Raw genomic sequence first — 13,920 nt, 5'->3', positions numbered from 1 at the left:
TGTTGTTTAATTTTCCTTTTTTTGCTTTTTCAGAACTTCGGTGGGAAAGTCCTCAATCATGGGGCGACATTGGCGGCTGGACAAAAAGACGTGGGCGGACGTTTGACCCCTCCATGCGGAGTACGACCCCCCCCAATACTCCGGACTGCTGCTGGCTTGGCATTATTTCAAACCCCCACGCTGAATATTAGTAATAGGCTTCTGTTCCTGTACTGTATGTAAGTTCGGTAACTTCGCGTGCGGGGGAGGGGGGAACCGTCGGCATCATCATATTTCTTCTGGCGTTCGTCAATTGCTCATGAACTGGCAATCTCGAAAGAAGCAAATATTGAGGCGTTACTGTATTCCCACTGCAAGCTAGCAATCGCCCGGCCGTATCCCAGCTTAAACCCAAAGATTCACTTACAATGTCGGCTAAACAGGTGGTCTTGACCGACAAAGCCCCGGCGCCCCTCCCAGTCCTTTCACAAGGGATTATCCACAATGGGATCGTTTACTGCTCGGGTCAAGTTGGCATTGATCCTGCTTCCAACCAGATGGTTGAAGGTACTGTGCAGGACCGCACCGTAAGTCCAGAACACGGGCTCCGCTTCATCACCAAAATACGCGGGCACTGACACCGACTACAATCCCCAGGCCCAAATCTTCCGAAACCTTTCTGCAGTGCTTGAGAAAGCGGGTTCGAGTCTCGAGAAGGTTATCAAGGTCAACGTCTTCCTGGCGAACATGGACGATTTTAGCGCCATGAATGAGATCTATAGTCAATTCCTGAACCAGGAACCAAAGCCGGTACGTTATCTCGCCACATGGTCCGTATTAAAAGCAATTCTGAAGCTAACAATGCCCCATGAAGGTCCGAACTTGCGTGGCGGTCAAGTCACTCCCTTTAGGAACAGACGTGGAGATTGAATGTTCAGCGTATATTTAAGCCACCAACACCGAGGAACGCCACTCCCTGGAGATTGGATATCGTGGTCGAATAAAAGCAATCACCAGGCTCTTAGCACTAGAATGAGTTGTTAGACGAGAGGTGATTCATGCGTGATCTAGACCTGACCAAATTCGTCTCCTTTCCTCGATAACAACAGACCAAGATACTAGACAATATATTTTACGCGAAGATGTCTCTTGGCCTGACATTTCCAAGCTTTGGTGTCTAAGACAATGCTACTCCGTATTTCACAGAGAAAGCTGCACGCATCTAATGAATGCGGGCTGTGGGAATAAGAGTGTGGTGAGGACCAGCCGGACGGATAAGGCTGAGAGTCTCCTGGTAATTGAATTACAGATGACATAATCGATTGTGACGGCTGGTCCGAGCGCTCCACTGCCAAGCCGCTAGACCGTCACTGGCAGCGGCTCCACCGCACTATCAACCTGGTTGCTGGTGGGACAAAGTTCCAAGAACCGCTGGACGTACGTGCGATTCCAGAGGGAGCGTCCGTACCTGAGGTGGTTATCCAAGGCGAGAGGGCAGGAGGCACGCGGAACACTCCCCTCTCACGTCAATGCTGCCTGCATCTCTCCCCCGAAAGGTCAACGTCCTTTGTGGCCGCGGATAATACATAACCTCCGGCCTTGGACCGGAGCTATTTTTAATGTCACTGCGTCCGTTCTCGTACTCGCTGAACGACACCCGTCTTTCACTCCACAGCGATCATTTGTTTTTCTGGACACAATCACAACGAGGCCCTTTAGTAGAGACTGTCTGCTATATAACCTGGCCTGATCTTTTACTATTCTTGACATTTTTTTCAACTTCTCAAGCTGTATTCTTCATCCTGCGCAATCTCACTATTTTTCTTTACACATACTACTTTATCCACATATCATTATCATGACTTCAAAGTACATGGAGAGTATTGGCGCTTCTGGCGACTGCCAGCTCCATCCCATTGTTCCGGGTATATATGTACCCACCCTCTGCTTTTTCAATCCGGAGACTGAGGATCTTGACCTTTTAACCATCGGTAAACACGCCGTGAGACTTGCGCAAGCTGGAGTAACCGGACTCACAATCCACGGCTCCAACGGGGAAGCTGTCCATTTGTCCAACGATGAACGGAGCGAGATTATTCGTACGACAAGAAAGGCCCTTAACGACGCCGGGTTTCAATCCATGCCCCTGATGGCGGGCTGCAGCGCAAACTCCACCAGAGAAACCATCAAGCAATGTCAAGATGCCTACAAAGCTGGCGCCGACTGCGCTCTAGTCCTGACGGCGTCTTACTATCGTACCTTGTTTACACCAGACTCGGTGATTCAATATTTCCACGACGTTGCAGACGCCTCCCCGATTCCTATTATCATTTACAATTATCCACCGGTCGTTGGCGGGCTTGATCTAGACTCTGACACCCTGATCACCCTGAGCAAACATCCAAATATCATCGGTTGCAAATTTACCTGTGGAAATACAGGGAAGCTAAACCGCGTCGTCGCTGCGCAGCGTCGAGACGCCTCAGGCTCCTCAGGGAAACCAACGGCTCCAGGTTTCTTATGTTTCGGCGGCTCGGGAGATTTTACCCTCCAGACCCTGATCGGTGGTGGTGTCGGGATTATTGGTGGTATTGGCAATCTAGCTCCAAAAACCTGCGTTCAAGTTGAGCAGCTGTTCCGCCAGGGCAAGTTGGCGGAGGCACAGAAAGTCCAAGAGGTTCTGGCTAGGGGCGACTGGGCTGCAATTCAAGGTGGCGTGGTTGGTATTAAGTCCGCAATGATGTCCCATTGCGGATACGGAGGCTATGGGAGGAAGCCACTTCCCCGACCAACAGAGGAGGAGCAGAAGGTTTATGCGCAGCAGTTCCGGGAGCTTGTTGAGTTTGAGAATTCCTTGTAAGACTGGATGGGGCTTCCAGCTAAGGCCTGCCTGTATTTGTGGATTTAATGTATCTCCTTGGGTCCCATGGGTTAGCTACGAACTTGTTGTACTGCATTCACATGGAACGTTGGAGAGTTTATTTCTGTCGGTGGAGTCCTCTGTGTCTGTATCTAAATGACGATAATTAGTTCACACCAAGCCAAGATTCTTGTGGGGGGTAAATAGCAAATTGCCAGGTATGAAAACCTGTGAACAGAGTAAGGCCATCTGACGCCATGTTCCTTCTACCTGAGGTATCAAAATCCATGATAGATCTGGTCAAACGCCTCGTTCAGCCATGTACGGAGTAACTGTGTCCGGGCCAATCACAATGACAGCATATGTCATTCCTCAGGGGGTCAAAACGGGATGACTATCGACACTCCGTGCTTCGTACAGAGGACCAAGAATAACAAATCCGGGCACCAAGGCTGGTATACATATTTGCTTCTGCCGGCTAAATTAATTCTCCGGTGAGGTCAAAGCTCCTGAACAAGGGGCAACCCACACGGTGGGATCCACGCGAGCCCCACTCGTTTGTCGAGCTCTGGAACAGGCTGTTATAGGCGGTGAGCTCCTCAATTTACAGGCCACCATGTCGCAGCTCCTGGGGTGATTGCCCCAGTACACCGCTGTGGAGCATTAAGCGAGGAGATTCGGGGTCCAAACTTTGAGGATACTCGTATAAGCTCGGCTTTGTCGTGTAACTCGATGGAGAAATCGGTGTTGGATGACCAGCCGGCCCGGACAACTGCCGGAGCCTGGAATCATCGGAGGAGCTGTGTCACGGAAAACCTGCATCCGGATGTTAACAAATGCCGCTGGCCAGGTCTGGATGTACGTGCTGTGTGGGGGTGGCTTCAAGAATTGATTTGGTGGCGGTGCTGGCCTACCCCCACCCTCGCCAACCGGCCACAGTCTCACGCCCGTGCTCTGTGGCGTCATTTTGGCCCGAGCTCTTGTGTTACAGTGGCTTGACTCCGAAGTTATCGCCGTACCTAGAAAGTTTTCCATCGTCACGGCGCGGCCGAATAATAATACGGCGGGGAAAACAGGTCCTGCACTGGGCGGGGAATCATTGCATGAGGTTGCAGCTTGTCACCCCCGACAAGCGAGAGAAACGGAGAGGGGGGGTTTGCCGTTAAGTCCTATCATCTGACCATGTCAATACCATAGTATCGCTGAACAATAGGCGGAGTGCCTGAGGTCCGAGATATTCCAATATTTTGCAAGTATTTTTTCCTAGGCTGTCCACCTAGGCGTCCTGTGAAGCTGGTCATGAGGATGCCTGAACCCCCATACCCCCTTCACGAATCTGTTCGTGACCTCATCGACCCTGAATATGCCGCTTTTTACAATGAACACATCATCGATAAGCAACAGGTCCATTACCAGCCCATTGCCGTATCACGAGCGTCTGGCATTCTCATTCCCGGTGCGGGGCCCATGATCCCCGTTGGTAAGACTCAGGACCTCGCAATCAAGCGGCAGGAGTCAAAAGGCCCAGCCTTAAGGGTACGGTGTTTTACCCCTGCTGCGGAGAAAGAGCCTGATGGTGGATGGCCCGTCCTGCTGTATTATCACGGCGGAGGGTGGGTGCTGGGAAACCTTGACACCGAGAATGTAGTGTGTACAAATATATGTGCAAGGGCTAATTGTGTCGTTGTTACGACGGATTATAGGTGCGTCTCTATAGCCCTTAGACGAGTGCTCTTACTGATGAATTTTTTTTTTTTTTTTTTCCTTTTTTTGCTTTTTAGGCTGGCGCCCGAAAACCCATTTCCGGCCGCTGTCGACGACTCATGGGAAACCGTCTTGTGGATCCACGGGGAAGGCCGCGAGCTTCTGAATGTCGATACTAGCCGCATTGGTGTGGGTGGCTCCTCCGCGGGTGGAAACCTTGCAGCCATCATGGCTCACCGTAGTGTCGCACGAAATTTACCACCCCTGAGAGTCCAGCTTCTCAATGTTCCGGTCATGGATAATACCGCCGACGTATCAAATAACCGATCATACAAGGACTATGAACACACTCCTGCTCTCCCTGCATCTAAAATGATATGGTACCGCCACCATTATCTGCCGAATGAATCAGTCAGATCGAACCCTGAAGCTAGTCCACTCATGTATCCCGACGATGCTCCCACCTGGGATGGGTTGCCACATGCGATAGTAGTGGTGGGTGAACTGGATGTGTTGCGAGAAGAAGGGGAGCAGTATGCTGCAAAGTTGAAACGTCACGGAGTTAGTACTGATTTGCACGTGATGCAAAGGCAGCCTCATCCGTTTCTAGCAATGGATGGTGTGTTGGAGGCCGGGAGGCAAGCAATCACATACATGGTTGAAGGGTGTAAGGTGGGATTCTCATAGTGATATGCCAAATAGTTTCGGGCATTTCTTTCTTTCTATACCTCCACAACCATGTGAGCTGTTTCAATCGTCCAAGGACAGAGATGTCACGAAGTTGTGTGTTGATGAACCAAAACTCAGTGCACAGAGGGTTTCACTATTGATAGTATATCCACCACAGTTCTAGTGAACCAGTCGTGGCCGAGTTTTCGAAATTGTAGATTCACAGAACTGAAAGTCAGCGCTCTTGCCTTCAGTACGATGCTGCTCTTCATTCTTGATAATCAAACCGTGTTGGGTATATAGTTCATTTTGCAGGCTGGGCCAGGGACGAAGCACCACATATTTTAAGAATTATATAATTCATCACCGAATCGAGGTCGTCCAAGTTAGCTGATTTGTCTGTCGAGGGCTGATTGGAAACATGCACATCTTGGATCATTCTGCGCGGAATGATGTATGTACTGCCTCGACACGGAGCAGTATTGATCACATCAGCTTACGCTTGGTCCGTAGTACCGAAGGCTCTATCGGAAGTAAAATACTACTCCTCCGGACTCCGTACTCGGTAACATATAAGCCATAAGGAGGAGCTTTTTAAAGGCTTGTCGTGCTTAGTTACACTAGTCGCTTTATAGTTAGTAGTTAGTTACCTACCTACCTATGTAGTTGGAAGCTCATCCGGAAAGGATCAATTCTTGATCCGTCGAACTCTTCTTTCGCCAAGCACGAACGCAGTTTGGTTTCATGGGTGCTTTTGTTTTGATTTATTGGGGCAGTGGTGAAGACGGTTTGATCGTCTTACGCGACTTGTTGAGGGAAGTCTGTGCGGCGGCTTGGACTTAAAATCCCTTGGGTTTAATGTCAAAAATTAAGAGTCACCATACGTGGATGAGTTGAGTAACCAAGCGCATTGGCATCAGCATTCACTGCCATGCTAGGGATGGCCAAACGCTAAAAGCGCTTCGTCAACACCCAGTTTCATAACTACCCGTTGGATGATACATATGCTTACCATGGATTATCGAAGCCGAATCAAGACACAAAAGCCGAATTCTTTGCCGATCGAGATGTGCTCGCTGATCATGTTGGGATGCCATTACGGAATACATAACATCTTGTTCCATCTTATATTCTCATCACTATCCAAGAGTTCGGAAAAGACATCGATAAGGATCTTAAAGCCAGGATCGCTGGGAACATTCTGAAAGATATCAAAAACAATTATGCGCTCCATTTTGGTAGCCTAAGGAGCAAATTATATTAGCCTCCCATCGACGTATAGAAGACTGCTTCCTACCTTTCGTGATAAGCAGTAAGACAACTAGCCAAGCTGTGATACTTTGGGGGTAGCCTCACTGGACCATGAAAATCAGACTGAATGCTGCATGTATGTTTCCCAATTAAGCCCTCTTGAGTCTTAAAAGGACGGCTCTGTTCAACAGCTTGACCAAGTTTGTTGAAACTGGCGCAAGGCGCCTTGGCACTATTGCAGACCATTAATCAGGACCTTGTGGGCCATAAGAGCCGGCCCTTTATCTGAGCGGTGGTTATTTATTATTTATTGAACTTTGGTGAATTCACTCCCGGGTTTTTTCTCGAACATGGAAACTAGTGAAACCGTGGATTCGGGTTTCGCGAGTCGAGATGCGCTTCAAGCTCTCGCCGTTCGTTTGTGTTGAGCCTATTCATAAGAAAAAGCCAGGTTCCCACACTTCCTTACAACAGGACGTACAGATTCATGTGGACATGATTCCATGTTGAGATGCCCTTCCATTCTGTTCCCAGGTATGACATGCGATGCTATTAATCGCACCGTGGGATGCTGCAATGCCGATGTTTCAGTGTTCTCCAACATTTCACCGAGATATATGGTCGAGTAATAATGCATCAACAGGAAGAGCATGATTATGCTTCGTTCTTACCTATGGAGGGTATCGTGGACGTCTCGGGCCGTGGGAAGCTCCCTTTAAGTGCGGTTTGGGACATTGCACAGTGTAACCACAGCCAAATGTAATAGTTACACAAGGTGGTTTTACTTCAGCGAGACCGATACAGGACAGTCGCTTCGGTGACCATCATGTCCATGCAAAGGCATACGCTGAATGCGGGGTATGTTAGAAGCCGGTAGAATCTGGGTGTCTGCATACAACAGATATTTTACATTACCAGAAACTGTTTGAGATGAATTAATCAGTGGAATTAACGTATTTTGCAGAATCATGTATGCGGAGACTGATATTCTTCAGCTGGTTCTTTGCTTCATGAAGTCGGAGGAAAGGATGGAACTATTATTTATGTTTCAGCTACTCAGTAGTGTGGCTTGCGAATCGTGCTCATCAATTCCAGCTCGGTGTCCCAAAGTCGTTGATACGTGAAGCCGGTTTTCAAGGCTCTAAGGACTTTGTTTGCCAGCCATGGCGGACACGCGGGATGGTAATTATATACACAATGTGGATGATATTTCAGGGCTTGAACACCAGCGCGATGAACTCAACTGTCACAAGAAGCATTCCATGGTTGAAAATGAAGAGTTGAAAGAGGACACCGTACGAGTCTCAGATCAAAAGGCTGAATGTGCTCTCTGTCTCAAATTTGATATCAGAATACTTCCTGTCCTCGCGATTATGTGTATGTTGACCACTACGGTTTACTTCCTGGCTCTCTTTAATGCTAACTACCCTTGCCTCCATTCCAGACCTCTTCAATGCCCTGGACAAAGGAAACATTGGCAACGCTCAAACGGCGGGGTTAAGCAAGGGTCTGTACTCGACAGTTATCTCCCATTTCATGCAGTCGAATAATTCTCATGAAAAAGTTCCAGACTTCAATTTCAAACCTGGCCAATATAACCTGCTTTTGGGCATTTTCTTCGTCCCGTATGTCATCTTCGCACCACCAATCGCCATGATTGGCAAGCATTTTGGCCCTGCGCGAATGCTACCCATCCTGATGCTCATATTTGGTTCTTTAACTCTCCTTTCGGCGGCGACCCACAATTTCGGAGGCATATTTGCCTTTCGGTGGTTTCTAGGAATGGCCGAAGCGGCCTTTTTTCCTCTGGTCATCTACTATCTAACCACGTTTTATCGTCGCGGTGAACTGGCTCGTCGCTTGGCCATCTTCTATGCCGCTTCCAACATTGCTAATGCTTTCTCAGGCCTGCTTTCTTTTGGCGTCTTTCAAGTCAAAAGCGGAAAGTTAAAAGAATGGAGATATCTGTTCTTGATTGAGGGTGCTTGCACCGTCATTTTTGCCATTTTTGCGTACTGGTATCTTCCCCAAGCTCCTGCTGAAGCTAGGTTCCTAGATCCGAAGGAAAAAGCACTTGCTTTCCATCGCATTCAAGTTGACTCCAGCTCAATCGTCAATGAAAAGTTCAATTTCCGCGAGGCTCTCACGGTCTTCAAGCAGCCTACTTCATATATCTTTTTGGCCATTGAGGTTTGCATTGGTGTTCCCATCCAGTCCGTTGCTCTCTTCTTGCCTCAGATTATCCAGCGTCTCGAGCGTGACACCGTTACAACTAATCTTTACACCGTGGCTCCAAATTGCACTGGAGCTGTTATGCTTTTAATTCTTGCCTTCTCTTCTGATGCCTGTCGTCTACGATCCCCTTTTATTGCCTTTGGCTTTCTTCTCAGTTTCACCGGTTTCATGATCTATGCTGCCATCGACGATGTCAAGGCTCAATTCGAGCTGGCCTACTATGCCTGCTTTATGATGACCTGGGGAACCTCGGCACCCTCAGTTCTCCTCAGCACTTGGTATAACAACAACATTGCTCATGAAAACCGGCGCATGCTCCTGACATCCGTGGGTGTTCCAATCGCAAACCTCATGGGCCTTGTCAGCAGCAACATCTTCCGCGAGGAGGACAAACCCAAATACAAGCCGGCGTTAATCACCACCGGCACATTCGGGGCTGCCGGTGCGTTGCTTGCGGGTAGCCTTGGTGTCTATATGGCCTGGGACAACCGCCAACGGAACAAGAAGCAAGGAGTGAAAATTGATACTCGTGACATACCCACGAAACATTTACGAGATGGGCCGGATACTCCGGAGTTTAGATGGTTTTTATAAACTCCTCCCTCCCTTACCTCAGAATACCTTCTCCTTTTTTGCCATGGGCGACCATGGATTGGCTATTAGAAGGCTGCGGCCAAAGTGTATGTAGTGGCATTCGAGTTGATTAACTGGCCTGTTGGCCGACTTTGTTAAATTACCGGATCAATGCTGGGACGTTTCTATGTCTAAAGGCGTAGTAAAATTTCAAACTTCCCATCGTCTGACAGCCACAGCCCTCCCACTCTATTTTTCTTTTCTTTTCCTTTTCCTTTTCCTTTTTTTTTTTCCAGTTAGGGGGAAAGAAAAGAGTGCCTGCGCAGATTGCTCCGTCCATGTTACTTCCCACCCCCATGGGACCTTCTGATGTCTCACAAAAGGAAAAATGCAACATTTTTAGGCCTCAGTTTCATCTCACTGCTCTTCATGGCTGACATATTGACAAGATTCCAGCGTATTGCCCGAAGAAACCATGAGTTGCAGCCTTTTAATATTTTCCACTTGCTTTCTTCCTGTATCTACCCCATTGAACCAAGCAGGTACTAAGTTAACAAGACAGAGATAAAGATGATTGAATTGCAGAATACTAGAACATTTGATTTTCAAGATTTCACTCAACACACTGCTGCTCTGGTTTAAATCATGTCATCACTCATTATCAAACGCATAAGGTCAGTCATAGCAATCATTTTGGGGAGTTCCCAGACCGAAAGACACAGCCTATTAAAAAAAAAAGAAAGAGGCCATTGCACTTGACTATAGCGAATCCTGTTCATTTGAATCCTCCAAGCAGATGGTACACAACAAAATTGAAAGACAAAGGAAAATGAACATAGGAAAATAACAAAAAAGGAAATAGTATCATCATCATAGTTATTTGTCTTCAGAAACAATCCTCAGGCCACTCAAACTCACCTCTTTTGGGGCTATTAGCGAGCTTGCCTGGTAGTGGAGGCACAGGAGGAACACCATTTTCCCCCGGTGTCGCAGTAAATGCTTTATCCTGAGATGTTTTTGATCTGAGACGTGAAGAGTATCCATGGTCCCTGGGTTTTGAGGCAGGAAGACAAACATGGGACATATTCTGGGTATGAACATATCCCGGCTTGGGGCCCATCTTACGGGTTTTTGCCTCTCTCGGCGGCTGATGGCGCGTGGGCGGACTGTCGCTTTCCTCTGGCTTTTTACTCCCAGTTAAGATAGTCACGTTTTCCTTATCTTCTTCAATTTCCTGTGAGCATCGATATTCGGAGAAGCTTGAAGTGGACGAGTGCCGCTTTTTACCGTTTTCTTCTTTCCCAGCAATCGTTGCAACGCTCCTTCGCAGATTTTGACGCGGAGTCGAACCCGCCGAAGCCACGCGACGGCTGGATTTGCTCACATCTACCATGATAACGGGCTTGGCTTTATTATTTTCTTTCATTGGGCTTTTCTGGTTGTTGAGTAGCCGCTCGGAGGGCAAAGAGGGAAGCTTCGTCGGCTGGAGGACCCTTCTGGCTCGAGCCGAAGAAACGGGGGCAGGAGGGAAGCTGGGTTCACTTTCCGACGACAGGGCACGAAGTTCTCTTTGAGCTTTATCCCATTCTTCTTCTAACTTGCTCACCCTACGCGTCAGCCGCTCCTTCAGCTTTTCTTTCCGCAATAAATCCTTTACCGAAGGTCGTTTGGGCAGACCTCGCGAGTCGGATTCGGCCGAGGCCTTCTTTCTGCTTGGTGCAATGGACATACACGACCTTGAAGGTCGAATGGTTGGAGCTGCAAGGCATCCGAAGTCCACAGGGGGTGGAGGAAGGTCCTTGTCCGTGGCCGGGATGTTGTCTTTATTCTCAGATTTGACCGGACTCGTCGTTCTTGCCCGCTCGTAAGTGTGTGTGTAAACCATTTTGTTAGTTCCAGGGTATCCAGACGCTTTAAGTTCTGCATACGCTCTCTCTGCTCGGATTTTTCTGTCCATCGCGATGTCGCGAGACGAGGGTTTATTTCCATCGTTTGTTCCCTTCCAGATTTCAGAAACATTCTGCAATACGCTAGGAATGCCGAAAGCAGAAGCAAATCTCTTTCCAAAGCGAACTATTCCGGGCTCCTTTGCATTGAGATTCTCTGTGGGCAAAGGGGGAGAGTTTAGATGAGCCGAGGTTCTTGCACGCATCTGATAGAACGACTTGTGCGGCGAATATTCGTGATTTGTCTCCTCGTCTGCCAAACAAGACGCTGAAACCTCATCGATCTCACCGGTAAATTCTGGAGGTGGCTTTACGCTAGCACGATCTCGCATGCTACCTTCTAGGAATCGTGATCGACGTCCCGGAGAAATGGCAGACGGCCAGCGCGTATCATGCAGGTATTGGCCTCTTTTTGATCTCAGTACAGGTCGGGTACTGTTCCCGACGGCCCGATTTTCCGCCAGCACCGAGTTCTTGTTTGGGAGCGGCCAATCGTTGGGTCTAAGTCGTTTCGGCGGAGTCTCCGTGTCGGGAATCGGCGTGTAATCCGTATCTTCAAAGTACGAGTCCGCAAGCGAGAGCCCGGAGTGGGAAATAGATGACTCATTATCGTCATCCGCGGTCGACAGTTTACGCTTGGATGAGCTCCTCGGAAGGCCAATATCATCTTCACCAATAGATTGGCGAAGGGAAGTTTTCAGTTGCTTGGCAGCGCATACGCTGTCCCACGCGGCATCATATAGATGGGCATCCTGGGAAGAAAATTAGAATTTGAAGGGGCAAATCTCCATAATGAAATAGCGATATGGTGGGTCAAATATAAAACGATGGTGAGAACGTGCCAAAAAAAAAAAAAGGAAAAGAAAAGAAAAGAAAACCACGGAAAACGTGGTCGCATAAACGCATTAACTGGTATGTGACAGCAGCTCCAAGTCTAGCGACCCGAGGAGCCGAGACGCGTGTGTTGGAAGAGAAAGGATCGGTGGATTTCTACTTCGTCCGGATAGGAGAAACTTACATTGGATTCCCGCGCCGTCGACATTGTTTCCTGAAGGCTTGAAGAGCCAACGTGGTTAGAATAAAAGCTGCTTGGTGTCGTTAATACCTGGGGCAGTTTCGAAACTCGATCCAGGCACGAAGCCTTGAGAGCTTGGGTGTGAATAACAAAAGCAGGTCGTAGATATCAACAAAAGGGACAAAAGCGACAAAAGCAACAATAACGCCTGTTAGAAACAAGGAAAGGCATAAAGATGCATCACAAGGAGGAAAGAGAACTAAGTCATGAAGAACACAGAGCTTCAAAAGGCGCAAATTGTTCTGTCGGCGGTGGAAAAAGGGCGTGTTTTGCTTTGTTTTGCTTATCCACCAACCGCCTGGATCGCAGATGGAGCTTCAGCAAGCAGCTCGAAGCGCTTTTGACTTCTTGTCAAATCTGAAACATATCAGTATCAAGGCGGCCACCAGGCTGGACGTGTCAGCAAGCGCACAAAGCCCAGCAACAAGCGTAAAGAACGCGACTCTGCAGAGGCGTCCTGCGGGTGCAAATAAAGTGAAGTCAGATTGGGGTCGGGTGGTTACCCGGTTGCCAGGCGATCGCCGGGTGCGCTAGTGCGTCTGGTCGCCCCGCGCTGATTGGCCTGCAACCTTAAGAAATCGCAAACTCGCGACCAGACCTGCTGGCTCTTCACCACAGCTTGCTGTTGGAGACGATCATCGATCTCGGGCAATTGAATCACGAGAAAAACATGGCTAATATTATCTATCAAATCAGAAGAGGGAACAAATGAGGACACAACAGATAAATACATACACAGATGGCCAATTTAGTCAGGTATATATCATAAAAAAGAAAAAAAAAGAAAAGGTCAAGAAAAATGCCAGACACCAGCTTCAAGGATGAAAGAAATAAATGGATGACCAAAATCAATGCCCAGCAGATTGCACCCTCCCCCCGACATAGAAACGATGAGAGGAAAGGGAAGGAGCAAAGAAAAAGAAAATAGAATAAAAACCACACATGGAGCTGATGATCATTGCCCAACAATTGAAATTTCGCCGCCCATCCTATCCCTCCCGTCCCCTGTGGCCATGGAGTGTCAACAAGATATCTCGTTCGCCGCCCTTCGCGTTCAAATCACCCACCCCCTTTTATTTTTCCCCCTTTCACGAACATACCTCCAAAATATATACTTTCTCGCGCTGAAGATTCCCGTCAAGTCCGACAGTGCAGGCAAAGAAACGTGCTTTGCAGCAACAACTAGAGTTGACAGGTTAAAAAGCTTCACACTCGTAAGCCCTGGCCTATCGAACCTTTTTCTGATAGACAGCCATTGCCCGACACTCGATATTTACTTCTCGGCAGGGGTGCAAACTGGCGTACAACCGGACCATCTTAGATCTCGGAATTGCGAGGCTTTTTTTTGAGGGGAAAAAAAAAGGACAAGAATAATAATAGACAGAATTGAAGACAAGATAAAAGAAAACTGGAAAACGAGTACAGCAAACGACAAGGGAAAGAAGTCAGTAAAGCACAGAAAACAACAATGAGATATACATCTTTAAAGATCGGCGACGACGGCTGCATAGCTGTCAAAACTAGGTATTTTTGTGGAAGTGATAGGTAATCCCACACCATATGCAGTCAAGAAATATTAACTCAAAAAAAAAAAAAAAAAAAAAAAAAAAAAAGAAAGGAAAAGAGAA

At 48.0% G+C, this 13,920-nt stretch overlaps 8 protein-coding genes across 8 annotated transcripts; 5 read left to right on the top strand and 3 right to left on the bottom strand.

Annotated features, from left to right (window-relative positions):
• Nucleotides 1–266: 266 nt before the first annotated feature.
• On the top strand, nucleotides 267–1,144 carry CIMG_06886 (endoribonuclease L-PSP). The gene is made up of 3 exons (XM_001242989.2): nucleotides 267–566; nucleotides 637–789; nucleotides 854–1,144. The coding sequence occupies exons 1-3, from the start codon at nucleotides 408–410 to the stop codon at nucleotides 926–928; spliced, it is 387 nt and encodes a 128-aa protein (XP_001242990.1). The 5' UTR covers nucleotides 267–407; the 3' UTR covers nucleotides 929–1,144.
• A 693-nt stretch (nucleotides 1,145–1,837) lies between these two features.
• CIMG_06885 (dihydrodipicolinate synthetase) lies at nucleotides 1,838–2,839 on the top strand (the record flags this gene model as incomplete). The annotated part of the gene is made up of 1 exon (XM_001242988.2): nucleotides 1,838–2,839. One exon carries the CDS (start codon nucleotides 1,838–1,840, stop codon nucleotides 2,837–2,839), a length of 1,002 nt encoding a protein of 333 aa, XP_001242989.2.
• Nucleotides 2,840–3,502: 663 nt separating this feature from the next.
• CIMG_06884 (uncharacterized protein) lies at nucleotides 3,503–3,805 on the bottom strand (the record flags this gene model as incomplete). Its single annotated transcript, XM_001242987.1, has 1 exon — nucleotides 3,503–3,805. The coding sequence occupies one exon, from the start codon at nucleotides 3,803–3,805 to the stop codon at nucleotides 3,503–3,505; it is 303 nt and encodes a 100-aa protein (XP_001242988.1).
• Nucleotides 3,806–3,900: 95 nt separating this feature from the next.
• CIMG_06883 (lipase) lies at nucleotides 3,901–5,468 on the top strand. Its single transcript, XM_001242986.2, has 2 exons — nucleotides 3,901–4,542; nucleotides 4,621–5,468. Exons 1-2 carry the CDS (start codon nucleotides 4,139–4,141, stop codon nucleotides 5,228–5,230), a joined length of 1,014 nt encoding a protein of 337 aa, XP_001242987.2. The 5' UTR covers nucleotides 3,901–4,138; the 3' UTR covers nucleotides 5,231–5,468.
• Nucleotides 5,469–6,308: 840 nt separating this feature from the next.
• On the bottom strand, nucleotides 6,309–7,006 carry CIMG_06882 (uncharacterized protein; the record flags this gene model as incomplete). The annotated part of the gene is made up of 3 exons (XM_001242985.1): nucleotides 6,309–6,455; nucleotides 6,569–6,695; nucleotides 6,945–7,006. The coding sequence occupies 3 exons, from the start codon at nucleotides 7,004–7,006 to the stop codon at nucleotides 6,309–6,311; spliced, it is 336 nt and encodes a 111-aa protein (XP_001242986.1).
• Nucleotides 7,007–7,626: 620 nt separating this feature from the next.
• Nucleotides 7,627–9,880, top strand: CIMG_06881 (MFS transporter; the record flags this gene model as incomplete). Its single annotated transcript, XM_001242984.2, has 2 exons — nucleotides 7,627–7,840; nucleotides 7,908–9,880. The coding sequence occupies 2 exons, from the start codon at nucleotides 7,627–7,629 to the stop codon at nucleotides 9,290–9,292; spliced, it is 1,599 nt and encodes a 532-aa protein (XP_001242985.2). The 3' UTR covers nucleotides 9,293–9,880.
• On the bottom strand, nucleotides 9,553–12,259 carry CIMG_06880 (uncharacterized protein; the record flags this gene model as incomplete). The annotated part of the gene is made up of 2 exons (XM_001242983.2): nucleotides 9,553–11,969; nucleotides 12,236–12,259. 2 exons carry the CDS (start codon nucleotides 12,257–12,259, stop codon nucleotides 10,158–10,160), a joined length of 1,836 nt encoding a protein of 611 aa, XP_001242984.2. The 3' UTR covers nucleotides 9,553–10,157.
• Nucleotides 12,260–12,949: 690 nt separating this feature from the next.
• On the top strand, nucleotides 12,950–13,901 carry CIMG_13089 (uncharacterized protein). Its single transcript, XM_004445364.1, has one exon. It carries the CDS (start codon nucleotides 13,144–13,146, stop codon nucleotides 13,639–13,641), a length of 498 nt encoding a protein of 165 aa, XP_004445421.1. The 5' UTR covers nucleotides 12,950–13,143; the 3' UTR covers nucleotides 13,642–13,901.
• Nucleotides 13,902–13,920: the final 19 nt, after the last annotated feature.

The sequence above is a fragment of the Coccidioides immitis genome, assembly GCF_000149335.2.
Source record: "Coccidioides immitis RS genomic scaffold supercont3.2, whole genome shotgun sequence".
Classification (NCBI taxonomy): Eukaryota; Fungi; Ascomycota; class Eurotiomycetes; order Onygenales; family Onygenaceae; genus Coccidioides; species Coccidioides immitis.
Note: the sequence above shows the minus strand (reverse complement) of the source record. Positions and strands in the feature narration are given on the sequence as shown.